The sequence below is a fragment of the Capra hircus genome, chromosome 5 (assembly GCF_001704415.2).
Source record: "Capra hircus breed San Clemente chromosome 5, ASM170441v1, whole genome shotgun sequence".
NCBI lineage: Eukaryota > Metazoa > Chordata > Mammalia > Artiodactyla > Bovidae > Capra > Capra hircus.
This window is the reverse complement of record NC_030812.1, coordinates 43108420-43130553: the sequence shown is the minus strand read 5'-3', so window position 1 is coordinate 43130553 and position 22134 is coordinate 43108420. Positions and strand designations below refer to the sequence as shown.

Sequence of the window (22134 nt, the reverse complement as noted above, 5' to 3'; positions counted from 1 at the left end):
ATACATTTTTCTTTATAACTTATAATGTCCTATAAAATGCTATTGGCCACTTTACTTTACTTTAGAGCTACACTAAGTTTGCATTGACAAGGAGTGGTAGCTGTCTTTAGTCAAGCTTCTATTTAGCAGGGTGACAGCTGGGCTTCTGTGAGTCCAACCTGATCTTGTTGAGCAAGTAGAGTGACAGGTGGCCTGTCACTTAACCAGCAACCACTGAATGTCTGCTCTCTGCCAGGCGGATACTTACTGTCAGGCATTTCAAGATGAATACAGTACATTCCCTGCTCTCAAGAGGCTTCCATCCTATTGTAGCCTGAAAACCCTCATACATGTTGTAGTATGCAAAGAGGAAGGTCGGTATGTCTAAATGGAGTATGTACTGTTTGTGTAATTGTAATTGTTAAGATGCAGTGTGTTTGTAAGGTTTCTTATTCCTTTGTATTTCTCAGGCCTAGGTGCCACATTAAATGCATATACACCAACCCAACACACCAAAAAGTATCCCATCTGGAAACTGTTGTCCTGCAGGCTATCAGTAGCATGTTTTGAGACTTGAACAGTCACTTTTAACTTTTTTTCAACTAAGACAGAAGTTGAAGTCCCAGTGGAAAGCTGTGGCCTGCCCTGCAGCTGATTACTTATTTGTAATTTTGTTCCTGGTTAGGACATATATTGGAGAAGGAAATGGCAACCTACTCCAGTACTCTTGCCTGGAAAATCCCATGGACAGAGGAGCCTGGTAGGCTACAGTTCATGGGGTCGCAAAGAATCGGATACGACTGAGCGACTTCTTCACTCACTTCATACTTTATCACTGAAGAAGGAAACGGGAACCCACTCCAGAATTCTTGCCTGGAGAATCCCCTGGACAAGGGATCCTGGCAGGCCGTGGTCCATGGGGTCGCAGAGAGTCGGACACGACTGAAGTGACTGAGCAAGGACATATATTAAAACATCTAGCTTTTATTTCTAGAACCATACTGAATGCTATGCTTGTAAACTTCTACTAGAATGTAAGCCCTAGAAGGTAGGGTTTTTGTCTTTGTCATCTTCACAGAGTACCTGATACAGGGTAGGTTGTCAAATATATGTTGTCTGAATAAATGTGCAACTTGTTCAGAAGGTAGGGGCAAAATGCTTTCAATTTTTTAAAACTAAAATTTATCCTTATTTTACAGAAAATGTGCTCTCACAGGTCAGAGCAAGTCCTGTAAACACAGAATTAAACTAGGGGACTCAAGCAACTACTACTATATTTCTCCTTTTTGCAGATACAGGGTAAGTAATATAACCATTAACTTTAATAAAGCTCTCTTTGACAAGAAACATTTGACTGGTTAACATTCTTTTCTTTTTGGCCCAGATCACTTCTGTCTGTAACTTTTTCACATACATTCGGTACATTCAGCAGGGACTTGTGAAACAGCAAGATGGTGAGTGTCAATTCATGATAAAATATTTGCATAAAAGTTTGGTAAAAAGTATAGGACATAATAGTAATGCTCAAATAAACATTATTGGTACATTATCTTGAATCTCTTTAATAGGTGTAATAAAATGTGTGAATAATTTGGGAACAAAAGCATCTTTTAAAACATATTGTATTTAATCCTTAGATTGGCCACATTTTACTCTTGAATTTGAAGCAGGATCAGTTTTAACATCTAAGGAATACATGATAAACCAGGTGGTAAATGTGAGAGGAGCATAAAGCCTGTTGAACATACTCCTTAAGAAATAAAACTGAGCAAGCTCTAAATGTGGTCAGGCTTATTTTAATTAGTGGAGCCCACAAGGCACTAAGCTTTTTTCTGTATTTTCTCCTTTCACGTGTGAGTTAACAAAGTAGTCATGAGGGTAATTCCGAGTGGAGTAAAGATCACTGTCTTCTACATCAACAGAAGCGTGAAGATGATATATCCAGAGACCTAACCTAGTGCCAGGGTGGCAGCATTTTTAATTGTAGTCTTTCATGATTAGTTATGGTTTTTATAGTCAGATGTCTTAAATACCAGCCATAGAAACTAACATGACCTGACAGCTCCAAAATCTATATTTTTTAATACATCAGTTCAGTTCAGTCACTCAGTCGTGTCCAACTCTTTGCAACCCCATGAATTGCAGCACGCCAGGCCTCCATGTCCATCACCAACTCCTAGAGTCCACTCAAACTCATGTCCATCAAGTAGGTGATGCCATCCAGCCATTTCATCCTCTGTCGTCCCCTTCTCCTCATGCCCCCAATCCCTCCCAGCATCAGAGTCTTTTCCAGTGAGTCAACTGTTTGCATGAGGTGGCCAAAGTACTGGAGTTTCAGCTTTAGCATCATTCCTTCCAAAGAACACCCAGGACTGATCTCCTTTAGAATGGACTGGTTGGATCTCCTTGCATATGGTTGTTTTAAAACAGAAATAGCAGATACTGAGCTAGGGACAAGTCCATACCAGTTTTGTATTTGAAGTTGTGGAGAATTATCTTGTTTATCTTTTTCCAGACCCTGAAAATTTTCTTATACTGAAAAACTGGTAAAATCCTACTGTGTTTTAGTAATGTAAACCAGTGAATGTTAATCCTTTCGAACAATTAGTTGTGTTGGTAAACTTAGTTTAGCATTTTCAAACTCTGGTGTATTAGTCATTTGTTTATAATCACATGTAATTAGGGGTTTGGGGTTTTTTTTTTTGGTAATTAGGTTATAATACCTAAAAGAATAGGGGTGAAACTTGTCTCTAATCAATATTGAATTTAAAAAGGCTACAGAGCATACAAGCAGTCTTTAAACTGTATAGTACTTTTTATGACTTTGATAAAAATGCAAAATCAGGTGGGCCTTAGGGAAGCATCACTACGAACAAAGCTAGTGGAAGTGATGGAATTCTAGTTGAGCTATTTCAAATCCTAAAAATGATGCTATTAAAGTGCTGCACTCAATATGCCAGCTAATTTGGAAAACTCAGCAGTGGCCACAGGACTGGAAAAGGTCAGTTTTCATTCCAATCCCAAAGAAAGGCAATGCCAAAAAATGCTCAAACTACCGCACAATTGCACTCATCTCACATGCTAGCAAAATTCTCCAAGCTAGGCTTCAACAGTACATGAACCATGAACTTCCAGATTGTCAAGCTGTATTTAGAAAAGGCAGAGGAACCAGAGATCAAATTGTGAACATCCACTGGATCATTGAGAAAGCAAGAGAGTTCCAGAAAAACAGCTACTTCTGCTTTATTGACTATGTCAAAACCTTTGACTGTGTGAATCACAACCTGTGGAAAATTCTTCATGAAGTGGGAATACCAGAGCACCTTACCTGTCTCCTGAGAAATCTGTATGCAGGTCAGGAAGCAACAGTTAGAACTGGACATGGAACAACAGACTTGCTTCCAAATTGGAAAAGTCATACATCAAGGCTGTGTATTGTCATCCTGCTTATTTAACTTATATGCAGAGTACATCATGCAAAATGCCAGGCTGAATGAAGCATTCAGTTGGAATCAAGCTGGAGTCAAGATTGCTGGGAGAAATATCAATAAACCTCAGACACGCAGATGACACCACCCTTATGGCAGAAAGCGAAGAAGAACTAAAGAGCCTTTTGTTGAAGGTGAAAGAGGAGAGTGAAAAATTTGGCTTAAAACTCAACATTCAAAAAACTAAGATCCTGGCAGTCCCATCACTTCATGGCATATAGATGGGGAAACAGTGGAACCAGTGACAGACTTTATTTTGGGGAGCTCCAGAATCACTGCGGATGGTGATTGCAGCCATGAATTTAAAAGGCGCTTGCTCCTTGGAAGAAAAGCTATGACCAACCTAGACAGCATATTAAAAAGCAGAGACATTACTTTACTGACAAAGGTCCATATAGTCAAAGTATGGTTTTTTCAGTAATTATGTATGGATGTGAGTGTTAGAGTATAAAGAAAGCTGAGCACTGAAGAATTGATGCTTTTGAACTGTGGTGTTGGAGAAGACTCTTGAGAGTCCCTTGGACTGCAAGGAGATCCAACCAGTCCATCCTAAAGGAAATCAGTCCTGAATGTTCATTGGAAGGACTGATGTTGAAGCTGAAACTCCAATACTTTGGCCACCTGATGTGAAGAACTACCTTATTAGAAGACCCTGATTCTGGGCAAGATTGAAGGCAAGAGGAGAAGGGGATGACAGAGGATGAGATGGTTGGATAGCATCACTGATTCGATGGACATGAGTCTGAGCAAGCTCCAGGAGTTGGTGATGGACAGTGAAGCCTGGCATGCTCTAGTCCATGGGGTTGCAGAGAATTGGGCACACCTGAGCGACTGAACTGACTTTTTCTGACTTTAATAAAATGGAAATCTTTAAAATTATATATTGGTAGGTAATACTATTTAAGCTTAAGAACAGATGATTTGTGCCAAGTTGTCAAGTGTATTTTTTCTCCTTGTTAAAAAAGAGTTTTTATAGGGACACGTGAAAAGTACTCTACTTTATGAAAACAGGAAGAAAGAGTCATAAGTGGTGGGGGTTGACAGTGATGAAAGTGATGTCTTCTCTGGCTTCTCTTACTCCTTTATTTCACAGTCTTTAGTACACATTTATATTGAGTAGGTTTGTAGTAAATTATTATTGATTTTACATTCTGTTTATTATCTATGCCTTGTGCTGAAAAGGATTTAAGGCAGCTAAATATAAAGCAGGGTGGCTCAGCCTTGGTACTATTACTCTTTTAAGCCAGGTAATTCTTTATTGAGAGAGGCTGTCCTGTGCATTGTAGGATGTTTTAGTAGCATCCCTGGGCTTTACTCACTAGGTGCGAATAATGAAAAACATTTACAGACGTTACTGTATGCACACTGGGGGGCAGAATCTCCCTGGTTAAGAACCACTGATCTAAATCAGTCTAATCTGATCATATGTCAGAGGGAGACCTTTTATAATCTAAAACAGAGCCAACTTTCCCCCACTTAATAGAGGGACTTACAGAAGCAGAGATAATAGAAATTTACAGTGTATCCTCTGAATTTAGTTTTGTTTCTAATTGAGCCATACACAGAATCTTTCCTTGTCGTTACAGAGAATGTTATTAAGTTCTCTGGACTGTCTCATGTTTTCCTTTTTTCCTGTTTACTCTGTTAGTTTTAATGAAAAGTGAAAAATGGCCAAGATATAGCAAATTAGAGCAAGAAGATCCATAAGTGAGAAGGCAGCAACATTGCCAGTTACTCAGGACACTGAAATGTCTACCTTCTTTCAGACTAAAATGGTAGTCATTGATAATATCTAACAAATTGTGATTGCAAAATCAGTAAATGTATTTATTAATAAAACTGGGATGCTCAGAAGTAAATGGAAAAGTTAGTGTGAAACAATGATAGGATGTTAAGCATTAGGTACATCATTAGAAATGTCCAGTTGGCATTTCAGCTACCTAAATTCTCATTGAAACAAAAATAATTAAGATGATATTTTATGATTTATGTGTCCCTCTTTTCTCTTTGTGTAGTTGACCAAATGTTTTGGGAAGTTATGCAGTTGAGAAAAGAGATGTCATTGGCAAAGCTGGGCTATTTCAAAGAGGAACTCTGATGTTCTGCCTGGGACCATCCATGAACCTCCTTGAAGACTTGGAAAATGGCTGAATATTTTTACGGTTACTTGATATTTATTTCCAAGGAGCGGGTCCAAGACTTTTTCCCTCTTTTGCAGATTATACTAAGAAGTACTGTGATTTCTTTTTAAACTGACCTATGCTGTGTTTGCTTATTCTTTAGTTGAACACACTATAAAGAATTACAGGTGTACTAGTGATTGTAATTTATAGTTGCAAAAAATAGCTAAATAAATAAATGTTAAATTGAGTGCGCTTTTGCTTTCTTTTGTAGCTCTGACATGGTGCATAGGGTCAGTTGGATTTGAACTGTAATTTTCAAACTGTGCAGCAGCCTGTGAAGGACAAGGAAGAAGGTTAAGTGGACAGGATCGCCTTCCTCCCCCTACGCCCACTAGCATGACTCGATTTTTGTCTGTTTTATACATTAGGATTAAAAGAAAAGACTTTATTTAAAGAAAGACTTCTTCTGAAAAGAAAGTTATCTGTTTTAATCATTCGGTTCTAATTTAAAGAATCCCATTGTTGTGGTGATTACTTTAAATATATCAGGTAGAAGACAGTCACATTTTATCCTAGAGATGCATTCTTTGGCATCTTGATGTAATATGTCTATACTTCATATTCGTTGAGCACTTCGTATTCATTGAAAGGACATAAAGATAAATTGATATGATGTGTCCTCCAGGGCGTTGTAAGGAATGTGGATTGAAAGAGTGATACCTACAAAGGATTGATCATAGAACTTCTTGATTTATAAATTTCAAATTATAAAACAGAAATTATATGGAGAAACTAAGAGTAAATAGTTTCATGATGCATGCATGCATGCTAAGTCACTTTAGTCGTGTCTGACTCCTTGTGACTCCACAGACCATAGTCTACCAGGCTCCTCTATCCATGGAGTTCTCCAGGCAAGAATACTGGAGTTTCCTTGCCCTCCTCCAGGGGGTGTTCCTGACCCAAGGATCAAACATGCATCTCTTACATTTCCTGCATATAGTAAGCACAGAAAAGCAAAAGGAAACAAGAAACTACTTTAGTGTCTCCATCTAGTGAAAGCTACTCCATATTTTGGAAGAATAGATTTTCAGATATTTTCTACATATATACATTTCTGAAACAAAAAGTGGACTTTTTTTTTTTTTTTTACTTAAATATTCTACAGAGCTTAATCACTGTAAGGTTTTGATTTTAGGATGTTAGCATAGTTTAATTAATCGTGTTTGGAGATTACTATTCCCAGCTCAAGAATATGAAATTGAAAATGAAATTTGAAACTAGAATTTCATGTCTTGATAGTTGCTCTAATGTGAAGACATAATAAACGTTCTCTCAGACTTTCGAAGCTTCAGAAGATTTTTCCACCCAAAGATGCAAATTAAAAACACTTTTGAAGAAAATACTAAAAAGAGAAACAAATCCAGGAGATGCTTGAGATTTGAGATGAAAAGTGATAGCTTATTGATAACTTAAAAAGAATTAAAAAATAAAGGTAAAGAAAAACATTAAATTTCAAGTATATTCATAACAATTTAGAACCAAATTCTTCACAGTATCAACACAGAATGGGAGATGACCAAAGAATATGAGAATATATTAAAGTTCTCATGTTGTTAGATGAAAGATGGAATTACCAGTTAAAAGTGAAAGGCCAAAAAAAGACCAAGTAGAGAACCAAATAGTATGATATGGAAATAAAAGGTAAGATGAGATAAACCCACTAGTAAGAAGATAATCAAATTGGATTAAAATATACTAAACAAAACATAAGGACATGGAAAAGTTAGAATAAAAGAATGGGAAAGTGTAATCAGGAAAATACTAAAAGAAAGCTAGTGTGATTATACAGGCAAAACAGATGCCATTAAGACAAAAGCATTATTATAAATAGAGGTTCTAGATAAAGCTAAAAATTTAGTGCACTGAGAAGACTTAATGAGAAAATAGAAATGATAGAAATTTAAAAATACTAAGAGCTAACTAATAATATCAGAACCTACAAGGATGCAGAGAAAGGCTTCAAGGAAAAGTTTGTAGCTTTAAATCTTTACTTACATTTTAAAAATGAGCTAGGTGTCCTGTTAAAGAAACTATTCAAGAATAGGATGAAGGAGATAAGAGCAGAAATAGAATGCAATAGAGGATCATCTAAGCCACTGAGTCTTTGAAAAGATGAACAAAACAAATTTCTAGCAATATCCTGAAGGAAAAAAAAAAGAGAGAAAATGCCAAATAACCCATAAAGGGAATGAAAAGGTGTATGTCACTACAGACACTAAAAGTGGAAATAAGTAGGTACTGGACGCTGTTATTTTAGTTGCCGAGTCATGTCTGACTCTTTGCAACCCCATGAACTGTAGCTCGCCAAGCTCCTCTGTCCATGGGATTTCCCAGGCAGGAATACCAGAGTAGGTTGTCATTTCCTTCTCTAGGAGATACTCTGACCCAGGGATCAAACCCATGTCTCCTGTGTTGCAGACAGGTTCTTTACTACTGAGCCACCGGGGAAGCCTATACTGGATATACAAGTCTAAATTCAGTGGTAAGGTCAGATCAGGAGATAAGTTTGGGTGTAGTTAGCCATGAGAGCTTTGGGGATACTTGGAAGTCAGAGAAATATGGTGCTGAGCCCTGAGTTACTATGACAGGGAGAGGAAAAGCCTGGAAGAAGACTGACTACAGAGGAGCTAATTGGAATAAAAGGCAGAGGAGAGGGAAGATTAGGGTGCTGATCAGTGACCTAGGTTCATGAGAGTATTTCTACCCAGAATTTAATTGCCCTGATTACCAATTCTGAAAAAAGATTTTTTTGATAAGTTCAGAGCTGGGGAGAGAGCCTAGCCCAGTGAAGAGAACTCTGGATTGGGAGTTGCTCAGAAGACCTACATTCTGGTCCAGGCTTGGGTCTGCAAAAACTGAAAGTTAGGCAGGTGGCCACTCCTCTCTGGCCTCCTCTGTAAAGCTGGATCGGCCGTTGTCCAAGGTTTCTCCCAGCTCTAACAGCCCACAGCCTTTAACTAAACATCTACACTGAAAGAATAAAGATTTTGTTCTGTCCTGAAAAGAACTTGCAACCACCTACTTACCCACTTCCACCACCACCACCTTGTGAATCCTGTATGTTTTTTTTCATGCACCCAGAGTCTAAAATGGGTCTGATTTTGTTCAGCTTTTATTTTCAAAGATTTTCTTCATTGGATTTTTCCCTACATAGATTCTTCCCCCCATATGACACAACGTTTAAAACAAAGAGAGCTGATTCACTTTTCTGTACAGTAGAAACTAACACAATGTTGTAAAGCAACTATACTCCAATAAAAATTAATTTAAAAACCAGAGTCCAAAGCAGTATGAATTTGTGCTAGAAAATGATTTTTTATTTTCCTCATGGGATGCCATACACCTTAATAGCTGATTTTCTTGTCTTTGTTGTGTGGACAAAGACCTAGTAGTGTCTATAACTGTGTGTAGAACTGCTAGAAAGAGAATTCCTCCACACGTTGGTTCATTCATTCATCCACACATCTCTGAGAGTCTTGTATGTATCAGAAGCTGCTGTAGGTGTGGCAGGTACCGCAGTGAGCAAGACAGACAAGGTCTCAGTTCTCATGGAGCTTTCAGTAGTAAGAAATGGACAAAAAGACAAATGTTCAAAGATTGGACACGTCCCCTATAATTAAAATGGGATAATGGCTAGAGGGAATGGATGACCACTTCATATTAGGTGGTGTGGAAAGGCCACATTTAGGACTTGGCATTTTTAGGTGAGGCTGTGAGGAGATCCAGTCTTGAGAAGGGAAGAGAGTAGGGAGAGTGTTTTAAAGCTGGTGTTAACCCCTGAGGAAGAAATGAAAAAACAGCAAGGAGAGCTAGTGTGCAGTTGGTGGTAGGAAGAGCGGTGAGAGAGAAGAGGAGTGGGCAGTCAGACCATGCAGATCTTTGTAAGTAAGTCATGGTTGGAAATTGGGAGTTTTCTGTGACAGCTCTGGTCAGGCTCTAGCTGGCCCCTTTTCAACTCAGCTTTTAAATACTGGAATCCTCAGATTTTTGTGCTGGGCCCCTTTCTCCTTATCTGAATGTTCTTTGGATCATCTCATTTAGGCTCATGGTTTTAAAAGCTTTATATAACCATTGCTCATAACTGCATCCCCAGCCCTGGCGTTACCCCTTTCCTTGCTCCAGACTCTTGTATCCATTTGCCTACTCAGCCACTCCACTTGGATTTCAAATGGGCATCTCAAATCTAACACGGCTGAACACTTCCCAGCTGCTTAAGCAACAATCTAGGTCTTCTTGATTTCTCCTTTTCTGTCACCACTACTTCAGTCCATCAGCAAGTCCTATCAAGTCTCAGAAACATATCCTGGCAACATCCATTCCTCTCAATGTTCACTGTTTCCACTCTGTCCAAGCCACTGTCATCTTTCACCTGAATTCCTGCAATCTCTTCCTTGGTATCCTGGCTTCCACTCCTGCCCCTCTATAATTCCTGACAGCAGCCAACATGATCATTTTAAAAACAAAAATCAAAATGTCCTTTCATAGCTTCTTAGAAAAATAAATCCAAACTCAATAGGAAATCATCAAGTTTCCACAGTGGTTATTGTTAACAGAGGAAAAAAAAACGAAAAGTCAGGTTGAAAACAATTGATGAATCTTTTTAAAATGAAAAAGAAAAAAAAAGAAGAGGAGCAAGCTTGTTAAAGAATAGAAACACCAAAGGCATCTGTCCCAGAAGTACAAGCCCATGAACACTCTGACTTCAAGAGGAGGACTGGTATGAATACAAGAACTCCGGAGCTATGGGTCTCAAGGACAGCCTTTTAAAAAATAATTTGGGTTTCTCTGGTGGCTCAGTGGTAAAGAACCCACCTGCCAATGCAGGAGATGTGAGAGACGAGGGTTCGATCCCTAGGTCGGGAGGATCCCCTGGAGAAGGAACGGCAACCCATTCCAGATCCTTGCCTGGGAAATCCCATGGACAAAGGAACCTGATGGGCCTCAGTCCATGAGGCCTCAAAGAGTCAGACAGCTGAGCACAGCACAACATGTGCTGCCACTCAAGAATGTGGACTTAGGGTTCCCTCCTTATGCTCCCTCCTTGGACCTCCCTCCCCTCTCCCCCCGTCTCACCCCTCTAGGTTGTCACAGAGCACTAGGGTGAGCTTCCTACACACAGCAACTTCCCACCAGCTATCTATTTTACATATGGTAATGCGTATATTTCAATACTCTCAATTAGTCCCACCTCCGCTGTGTACATATGTCTGTTCTCTGTCTGTGTCTCTATTTCTGCCCCTGCAGAGAGGTTCGTCAGTACCATTTTTCTAGATTCCATATATATAGACTAATATACAATATTTGTTTTTCTCTTTCTGACTTGCTTCACTCTGTATAACAGGCTCTGGGGTCACTCACCAAGGACAGTCTTAAGAGAGACAAGTTTCCCATCACTACATGCCCAGATTTAACCACAGCAGCTCAGCTCTGATCATTTATCTACTGGTGTTAGGAAATGTTAATACCAAACAAATCCAAGGGACAGCTACATTAGATTGCTACTCAAGATAATGAATCTCCATTAAATGTGTGCAAGATGGGATGCCTAGTAGAACTGGAAAATCTTAGGCAATTGGAGACGTAAAGCTCAGAACTGAGGCAAAATATAGGTAATATTTATTATTCACTGTGAGGGAGAAACTTCCACTTGAATTCCAGTTGCTACCAGTTGTATTGTGCTCAGCTGTCTGCTCATTCATCAATACAGATATATTTTCTAGCCCTGCCAAAATCTTTTTCTGAATTCTTTTGAGGCTTTCCTCAAACCCTGTTGGTTATGATTTAGCCTCCAACCCAGACGTTGCCACCTGAAGGCTGAATTGTGCTTTCACACATGCATTATTAAGGGGCTTCTCTGGTGGCTCAGACAGTAAAGTGTCTGCCTGCAATGCGGGAGACCCGGGTTCGATCCCTGGGTTGGGAGATCCTCTAGAGAAGGAAATGGCAACCCACTCCAATACTCTTGCCTGGAAAATCTCATGGATGGAGCCTGGTACAGTCCGTGGGGTCGCAAAGAGTCGGACACGACTGAGCGACTTCACTTCCTTCCTTCACGTGTTGTCTGTCTTTGACAGTGTCTGTTTTATTTTGTTTCTAATGAAACATTTACAAATGTGATTTAAAACTGCGTTACCAGCTCCTCTTTTCAAGTTGACCGTTTCAAGAACCCTAAGTGCACATTCTTGAGAGGCAGCACGTGAAGGAAGTTGAGTGCCTCTACCTGCTGGCAGCTCCACCCTGAGGGTGTGTCCTCTCTGGTTTGCTCTCTGCCCCACCACCCATAATTGTCTCCTGGACACCACGGCTAAGGGTCAGTTGTCGGTTATCAGTATGCTTGCATGGTTGTTTTTGCTTATTTTGACCCATTTTACTCACTTATCTGCCTGGTCCTATAATTGAGCTTAGGACTCCAAGTCTAACCTTTGTCTCTCAGCTTGTGAAATGAAACCTGATTTGTTTCCTATCACTCATTACTCTCTGCTGACTATGTCAAGTCTCTGGGTGAACTGTTGCATAGAATCCTGAATCATCATTTGGTAGAGGATGCACTGTGCTGACTTAATTTCCAATGGCCTTCAGGAAACTTGGCTGGGAGCTTGCTTTGGAGTCTAGATTTAGCCATAGGCTACATGTTTTAGGTGGTTCCCTGGTGGCGGAGATGGTAAAGAATCCACCTGCAATGTGGGAGACCTGGGTTCATTCCCAGGGTTGGGAAGATCCCCTGCAACCCACTCCAGTATACTTGCCTGGAGAATCCCCATGGACAGAGGAGCCTGGCCTGTTAAAGTCCACGAGTTGCAAAGAGTCAGACACGACTGAGTGAACTAATTACAGCACACAGCACAGTGGTAAAGAACCCGCCTGCCAGTGCAGGAGACGTGAGAAACAAGGGTTTGTTCCCTGGGTTGGGAAGATCCCCTGGAGAAGGGAATGGCAACCCACTCCAGCGCTCTTGCCTGGAGAATTCCACAGACCGAGGAGCCTGGCAGGCTGTAGTCCATGGGATTAGCAACTTAGCATGCACGCACACATTTTAGACATTTAAATTCTTACTGCACCTAAAGGTAAAGAAATCCTTTTGAGAAGTCACATCTGATTTCCCCTTACTCCCCGCATCCAATCAACAGCCACCTCTTCCTGGTTCTCGAGCATCTTGAGGCTTTGTTACTGCCTATCTGGATTCTGCAGTAGCATCTCAGCTGCTATAAGTTTAGTTACTGCCCCAATCAGCACACTCTAACACAGCTTCTTTCTAAATTAGATTTAACTATATCATGTACCACACACTATCCAAATATAAAACATCAGTAGATATACTTAGAATGAATATGCATAGAATCAAATTTAGATTTAGCCAAACATTCAAAATCTATCCAAACCCTTCTTCAGCCTACTTTCCTTTTTTTTTTTTTTTCTTTTCTCACTCTACCACGCATCCATGGTGACTCTAGTCTCAGTTCATGGGCTTTCTCCCCTCCAAGTCACTGCTCAAGTGTTTAAAGACATATCCATTGTTTAAGTCTCTTCAAATTCTAGGTCTTTATGACACTTTTACAAGTCCCTTCAGATGAAATTAATCTGTCCTGCCTGTGTTCTCTTGGGATGTTTTCCGCTGCTCTTATCAGACTCTACCTTGAATTACACAGTTCCTTGTATTTTTCTCATGCCCTGCATTTGAGCCTAGGGAGGCAGGGACCATAATTTACACATCTTTTTATTTTCTGCACCTAACAGAGAGTTTAGCACAAGTTTTCTATTTGTTTCAAATAGAAAATCTATTTCTTGAAGAACTTGATGACTTGTCCTTAAAGATATGTCCTTAAGATATCCTTAAAGATACATGATTCTAGGCCTCATTTTCTTTCTCCAGGATAAAATTAATTCTTTTGTTTTAACAGTTTATATGTGTGAAGTTTTAAAATACTTATTAAGAATCATACTCCTTACCCATACCAATTCTTACAAAAATGAAATAATATGACAAATTCAAAATGTGGGACATTCTATCAGACAATACACCAGGACTGTTAAACAAGTGTCAGTCTTATAAAAACCAACCAATAAAAATGACAAGGAGAGTGTTCTATATTTTAAGAAATGCATAACCAAAGGTAATGTAGAACCTTCCTTGGATCCTCGATAAGACAAAAAATCATAAAAGATAGTTTTGGCACAATCATGGGAATTATATACGAAATATTAGTATTAAATTACTATGACATTTCTTGGGTACAATAATAATAGTAATAATATCATGATTTATGTGGGAAAATATCCTTGTTAGGAGACATATACAGTTATTTCTGAATGAAATACCAATGTCAGCAACTTATTTTCAAATGGCTCAGCCATAAAAAGTGTATGTGTGTATATATATGTGTGTGTGTGTGTGTATACGAGAGAGAGAGAGAGAGAGAGATAGCAAGATATATATATATATATATATATATATATATATATATATATAGCAAGAGAGAGAAAGCAAAAGTGGGAAAAATGTTGTTTTTGTTTGGCCACTCAGTCATGTCTGACTCTTTGCAACCCCATGGACTGCAGCACGCCAGCTTCCCTGTCATTCACTATTTCCTTGAGTTTGCTCAAACTCATGTCCATTGAAACAGTGATACCATCCAATCAGCTCATCCTCTGTCATCCCCTTCTCCTCCTGCCTTCAATTTTGCCCAGCATCATGGTCTTTTCCAATGAGCTGGCTCTTTGCATCAGGTGGCCGAAGTATTGGAGCTTCAGCTTCAGCATCAGTCTTTCCAATGTGTCTTCAGGACAGATTTCCTTTTGGATTGACTGGTTTGAACTCCATGCTGTCCAAAGGACTCTCAAGAGTCTTCTCCAACACCACAGTTCAAAAGCATCAATTCTTTGGCACTCAGCTTTCTGTATGGTCCAACTCTCACACTGATACATGACTACTGGAAAAATCATAGCTTTGACTAGACGGACCTTTGTTGGCAAAGTGATGTCTCTACTTTTTAATATGTGTCTAACTTTGTCATAGCTTTTCTTCCAAGGAGCAAACGTCTTAATTTCATGGCTGCAGTCACAATCTGCAGGGATTTTGGAGCCCAAGAAAATAAAGTCTGTCACTGTTTCCATTGTTTTCCCATCTATTTGCCATGAAGTGATGGGACTGGATGCCATGATCTTCGTTTTTTGAATGTTCAGTTTTAAGCCAGCTTTTTCACACTCCTCTTTTACTTTCATCAAGAGGCTCTTTAGTTCCTCTTTGCTTTTTTGCCATAAGGGAGGTGTCATCTGTATAACTGAGGTTATTGATATTTCTCGCTGCAGTCTTGATTCCAGCTTGTGCTTCATCCAGCCTGGTACTTCACATGATGTATCCTGCATATAAGTTAAATAACCAGGATGACAATACACAGCCTTCAGTTCAGTTCAGTCGCTTAATCATGTCCGACTCTGTGACCCTATGGACTGCAGCATGCAAGGCCTCCCTGTCCATCATCAACTCCCGGAGTTTACTCAAATGCCTGTCCATTGAGTTGATGATGCCATCCAACCAACTCATCCTCTGGCATCTCCTTCTCCTACCGCCTCTATCTTTCCCAACATCAGAGTCTTTTTGATGAGTCAGTTCTTCGCATCAGGTGGCCAAAATATTGGAGTTTCACCTTCAATATCAGTCCTTCCAGTGAATATTTGGGATTGATTTCCTTTAAGATGGACTGGTTGGATCTCCTTGCAGTCAAAGGGACTGTCAAGAGTCTTCTCCAACACTACAGTTCAAGAGTGTCAATTCTTCAGTACTCAGCTTTCTTTATAGTCCAACTCTCACATCCATACATGACTACTGGAAAAACCATAGCTTTGACTGGACGGACCTTTGCTGGCAAAGTAATGTCTGTGCTTTTATTTTGCTGACTATGTTGGTCATAACTTTTCTTCCAAAGAGTAAAAGTCTTTTAACTTCATAACTGCAGTCTCCATCTGCAGTGATTTTGGAGCCCCCCAAAATACAGTCTGTCACTGTTTCCACTGTTTCCCAGTCTATTTGCCATGAAGTGATGGGACCCGATGCTATGATCTTAGTTTTCTGAATGTAGAACTTTAAGCCAACTTTTTCACTCTCCTCTTTCACTTTCATCAAGAGGCTCTTTAGTTTTTCGCTTTCTGCCATAAGTGTGGTGTTATCTGCATGTCTGTGGTTATTGATATTTCTCCTGGTAATCTTGATTCCAGCTTGTGCTTCATCCAGCCTGGCATTTTGCATGATGTACTCTGCATATAAATTAAATACGCAGGGTGACAATATACAGCCTTGACGTACTCCTTTCCCTATTTGGAAGCAGTCTATGGTCCAATGTCCAGTTCTAACTGTTGCTTCCTGACCTGCATATAAATTTCTCAATAGGCAGATCAAGTGGTCTGGTTTTCCTGTCTCAGAAGTTTCCATAGTTTGTGGTGATCCACACAGTCAGAGGCTTTGGCATAGTCAATAAAGCAGAAATAGATGTTTTTCTGAAACTCTCTTACTTTTTTGATAATCCAGTGGATATTGGCAATTTGATCTCTGGTTCCTCTGCCTTTTCTAAAACCAGCTTGAACATGTGGAAGTTCCCGGTTCATGTATTGCTGAAGCCTGGCTTGGAGAATTTTGAGCATTTCTTTACTAGTGTGTGAGAAGAGTGCCATTGTGCAGTAGTTTGAGCATTCTTTGGCATTGCCTTTCTTTGGGATTGGAATGAAAACTGACCTTTTCCAGCCCTGTGGCCACTGCTGAGTTTTCCAAATTTGCAGCCATATTGTGTGCAACACTTTCACAGCATCATCTTTCAGGATTTGAAATAGTTCAACTGGAATTCCATCACCTCCACTAGCTTTGTTTGTAGTGATGTTTCCTAAGGCCCGCTTGACTTCACATTCCAGGATGTCTGGCTCTAGGTGAGTGATCATACCATCATGATTATCTGGGTCATGAAGTTCTTTTTGGTATAGTTCTTCTGTGTATTCTTCCTACCTCTTCTTAATATCTTCTGCTTCTGTTAAATCAATACTATTTCTGTCCTTTATTGTGCCCATCTTTGCATGAAATGTTCCCTTGGTATCTCTAATTTTCTTGAAGAGATCTCTAGTCTTTCCCATTCTATTGTTTTCCTCTATTTCTTTGCACTGATCACTGAGGATGGCTTTCTTATTTCTCCTTGCTATTCTTTGGAACTCTGCTTTCAAATGGGTATATCTTTCCTTTTCTCCTTTGCTTTTCACTTCTCTTCTTTTCACAGCTATTTGTAAGGCCTCCTCAGACAGCCATTTTGCTTTTTTGCATTTTGGGGGGATGGTCTTGATCCCTGCCTCCTGTACAATGTCACGAACCTCTGTCTGTAGTTCATCAGGCACTCTGTCTATCAGATCTAATCCCTTGAATCTATTTCTCACTTCCGCTGTATAATCGTAAGAGATTTGATTTAGGTCATACCTGAATAGTCTAGTGGTTTTCCCTACTTTCTTCAATTTACGTCTGAATTTGGCAATAAGGAGTTCATGATCTGAGCCACAGTCTGCTCCCAGTGTTATTTTTGCTGACTGTATAGAGCTCCTCCATCATTGACTGCCAAGAATATAATCAATCTGATTTTGCTATTTACCATCTAGTGATGTCCATGTGTAGAGTCTTCTCTTGTGTTGCTGGAAGAGGGTGTTTGCTATGACCAGTGGGTTCTCTTGGCAAAACTCTATGAGCTTTTGCCCTGCTTCATTCTGTACTCCAAGGCCAAATTTGCCTGTTACTCCAGGTGTTTCTTGACTTCCTACTTTTGCGTTCCAGTCCCCTATCTTTTTTGGTGTTAGTTCTAGAAGGTCTTGCAGGTCTTCACAGAACCTGCAGCTTCAGCTTCAGCTTCTTCAGTGTTACTGGTCAGGGAATAGACTTGGATTACCATGATATTGAATGGTTTGCCTTAGAAATGAACAGAGATCATTCTGTCGTTTTTGAGATTGCATCCAAGTACTGCATTTTGGACTCTTTTGTTGACTGTGATGGCTACTCCATTTCTTCTAAGGGATTCTTGCCCACAATAGTAGATATAATGGTCATCTGAGTTAACTTCACCCGTTCCAGTCCATTTTAGTTTGCTGATTCCTAGAATGTCAATGTTCACTCTTGCCATCTCTTGTTTGACCACTTCCAATTTGCCTCGATTCATGGACCTGACAGTCCAGGTTCCTTTGCAATATTGCTCTTTACAGCATCAGCGCTTGCTTCTATCACCATTCACATCCACAACTGGCATTGTTTTTGCTTTGGCTCTGTCTCTTCATTCTTTCTGGAGTTATTTCTCCACTGATCTCCAGTAGCATATTGGGCACCTGCCGACCTGGGGAGTTCATCTTTCAGTGTCCTATCTTTTTGCCTTTTCATACCGTCCATGGGGTTCTCAAGGGAAGAATACTGAAGTGGTTTGCCCTTCCCTTCTCCAGTGGACCACATTGTCAGAACTCTCCACCATGACCCATTCATCTTGGGTGACCCTACATTGTGTGGCTCGTAGTTTCATTGAGTTAGACAAGGCTGTGGTCCATGTGATCAGATGGGTTAGTTTTCTATATACAGCCTTAAGGTACTCCTTTTCCAATTTGGAACCAGTCTGTTTTTCAATGTCCGGTTCTAACTGTTGCTTCTTGACCTGCATACAGATTTCTCAGGAGGCAGGTAAGGTGGTCTGGTATTCCCATCTCTTTAAGAATTTTCCAGTTTGTTGTGATCCACACAGTGAAATGTTTTAGTGTAGTTAATGAAGCAGAAATAACTGTTTTCTGAATTCCCTTGATTTTTTTTTTTTTATGATCCAACAGATGTTGGCTGTTTGATCTCTGTTTCCTCTGCCTTTTCTAAATCCAGCTTATACATCTGGAAGTTCTTTATTCACATACTGTTGAAAGTTAGCTTGAAGGATTTTGAGCATTATCTTGCTAGCATGTGAAATGAGTGCAAATTGTGCAATAGTTTGGACATTCTTTGCCATTGCCCTTCTTTGGGATTAGAATGAAAACGGACCTTTTCCAGTCCTGTGGCCATTGGTGTGGTTTTCAAATTTGTTGGCATATTGAGTACAACACTTTAACAGCATCATCTTTTAGGATTTGAAATAGCTCAGCTGGAACTCCATCACCTCCACCAGCTTTGTTCATAATAATGCTTCCTAAGGCCCACTTGATTTCACACTCTAGGATATCTGGCTCTAGGTGAGTGATCACACCATTGTGGTTATCCAGGTCAGTAAGACTTTTTTTTCTGTGTAATTCTGTGTATTTCTGTCAGTTCTTATTAATATCTTCTGCTTCTGTTAGGTACATATCATCTCTGTCCTTTTACCCATCTTTGCATGAAATGTTCCCTTGGTATCTCTGATTTTCTTGAATCGATCTCTAGTCTTTCCCATTCTATCGTTTTCCTCTGTTTCTTTGCATTGTTCACTTATGAGGCCTTTCTTAAGTGAACAATAAGGGAAAATATTAGTAATTACTAAATATAGCTGAAGAATATAGGGTATTTCATTGTACTATTCTTTCAGTTTCTCTATAGGTTAGAAACTTTCAAAATAAACTTAGGGAAAAAGGAAGAAGCCGAAAGACCTGGTTTAATTTCCTAACTATGTTCTTTTTTATCTAATAATAGATAAGTTAATAGCTAAGCAATGAAAACAAAACAGTTATTTGGGTATAACTTTATATTTAGGAATATAACCAGCTAACAGTCAGTCATGTCGTTAGCTGTAAGAGTTACAGAATCAGAAATAAAGTTCTATTGCTCATTAGAGAGACTTCTCATATTTTATGGCTTATACTTTCTAAGGAAATAAGCTGGAGGAAATAGACTAGGTGTGTATTAAGGAATTTAAGTTTATACTTAAGATGTCTACTATGCATAGATATGGAAATATTTAACAAACCCTAACTTTTCTTTTTTACAAGTCTTCATGTCTATGAAAGTGATTATATTGATTTGTCCCCTTTTTCTAGGTAAAAAGAAAAAATCAACTGTATCTTTGCTTAGTTGTAGCTAAATTGATCTGGTTGATAGAGGCAGAGATATAAATATATTGGTGTAAAAGGACACATAGGAGATAAGACTATGTATTTATTGCCCATTTATGTAATTACATGTGTCACCGAGGACAAAGGTCTTTAAAACAAAGACAAAAGGCAGAGTAGAAGCAGTTCTGTATAGTAAGATAGATGGACTTGCTACCACTTCCCTCTTCATGAATTTTCCTTCTGCGTGCTTTCATATCCTTCTGGCTTTATAATCACATTTGAAAACTTGACCATCTTTTTGGGCACAGTTCAATGGCTGAAGAGATGCTTCACTCCAATAAAAAGAAAAGGAAAAATTTTCAAGAGCATTCATAGGCTTCGAGCCAAGAGGAGAGCACTTCATTCCTGAGATCTGGTAGTTGTTCCACGAGGAAGTAACAGCCGAGACCAAGTACCATGGATGTGGTAGGCGAAAACGAGGCCCTGCAACAGTTCTTTGAAGGTAAGAGGCCTGTTTTCAACACCTGGGAGGTGACATTGCTTGCAATCACTGTTTCACCTTTTTGGAATTCACTTAAACTTGGCTTTCAAAGAAATAAAATTGTACTAACTGTTCTAAAGTCAGAAGTTCAGGTTTGTTGTGTTTGTAGCAAAAAAATCAGTGGTGTAGATAGTGATATTTTTAAAATTCAGGATTTCCATCTTATAGCTTGGTTATTAAAAGAATCAAGATGTCAGCATTCCTATGTTACTAGAATTTGTCCTTGTCCTATGCTAGGTTTTTTTCCAATCCCTATGTTTCATAAAGCTAGAAAGATACTTACTACTTACTTCTAAATAAGATACTACTTTTCTTACTTCTAAAATTATTGAATATAGCACAACGAAAATGTCAACATTTACTAAAGACTATTTTTCTCTTGGTATAATTAAATACAAAACAGCCTAACAGCAAAGAAGCACCTCTTTCCCCATTTCCATCTGTGTTTTTCAAAATATGTGCTTAAAAAATATGTAACTATTGAATGATGGTTTGTATTTGAGGGTAAGTATCTTTTTCCCCGAGGGGAGGCTTACTATATGACATGGTTTCACAGATTTTCTTTTTTCTAAAAGCCTGAAATGGCGGTAGCACTTCTCATATTTAGTTAGGTTGATATTCTCATGATGGGTCCACTGAAAATGTCAGCAAAGCCTTGCCTTCTTGTGACATCTTTTAGGGAGCCACTGGGAGCCGCACACTAGTGCAGCTAGAGCTCCTTATAAGTTAGCCATGCTCAGACTTCCATGGGACAGGAAATGTGGCCAAAGCTTTTGCGCATTTGCAGGTATTTCCCAGGAGAGAGTATGAGAATAATTGAGGGCAGACCTGCTCGCTCACAGAATCCCAAGTGCAGTTAGCAGCATATTGAGAAAGAGCTTTTGGCATTTCTTGTGATTAGTAAAGTGCCTGACAAATACTAGACGTTTAAAAGTTGAATGACCATATTGTGTCAAACACTAAAGAGTGTTTCTACCAAAGAAACAGTGAGATTCTAGATCGCTATCAGAAGGCATTAGCACAGTACAGTAGGTCCAATGGCTTGAATTTTGCCAGATGGGGCAAGCAAAATATAGGACCTAGAGAAGTATTGTGTTATTCTATATCTATAGTCTATCTCATTATATTCTATCTCCGACAGTGTCCAAGTCAATGTGTCCACTTGGGTCACACAGTAGGTACAATAATGTGGCTCAATTGTTGTCATCTGATTTTATATCCTATGCAATTTTTATATGAATAGAGTAGCAAGCTCTGAGCTACAGTTATATCTGCTTTATTTTAGAGAAGCCATTCATTTTATAAAAGCGCAAACCCTACCTACTTTCATTCCAGAGCTGGAGAAGACCTGAAAAGTTCATCTGGTCTACCTTCTGGTTTTTGGTAGTGCTGTCATACCTATAGGGTCACTATGTTGTCCTTGTTCATGCTATTTTCTGAAGTCTTTGGAGATATAGTTTCCACAAATCCTCTCTATAGCTGGTTACAAAAATTCGATTATTATTATTGTATCTTTCTTAGCCTGAACTAAACTTGGGCTCCTTTTGGAGACTTTTTAACTGGGGAGGAGTAATTTCTCCATGGAAAGAGAATAAACTTGTCAGTGTTTTCTTACATTATCTTTGAATGAATAGATTGAAAAGATGGTGAACTTTGAAATAAAAAATAGAAGTAGTAATTTAAGTGATTCCCCTCCCCTTGAAAATCACAGGGCTGGTTGTTAATTTTTTATTACCTATTCAGCAAATATCTATCACTGACTGTATGCCAAGTCCAACTTGAAAGCCTCTTTGAAATCACCTCTTTGAAAGCCTGTAGGGCTTTGAAGAATTTCCCTTAGATTAAGATTTCCTTTCTCAAATATTCCTTAGAATGAGGAGAGCAAAATTGGATATGCTATTCTCATGAGGAGGGCCAGTTATATGTTGTTCTCCTG

The 22134-nt window shown here is 39.2% G+C and overlaps 1 protein-coding gene across 7 annotated transcripts in view; it reads left to right on the top strand.

The window, feature by feature from the left end:
* The window catches only part of RAB3IP (RAB3A interacting protein), a 69650-nt gene extending 63813 nt beyond the window's left edge, over positions 1-5837 (top strand). For 3 of the 7 annotated variants that reach the window (XM_018047949.1, XM_018047950.1, XM_018047951.1), the window contains exons 9-11: positions 1179-1278; positions 1364-1433; positions 5483-5837. In XM_018047949.1, coding sequence (XP_017903438.1) covers positions 1179-1278; positions 1364-1433; positions 5483-5565 — 253 coding nt within the window. In that variant the 3' untranslated portion in view covers positions 5566-5837. Of the gene's footprint in view, positions 1-1178; positions 1279-1363; positions 1434-5482 lie in introns of those variants that run through there. The other 4 variants (XR_001918056.1, XM_018047952.1, XR_001918057.1 and 1 more) reach the window with 2 other exon arrangements.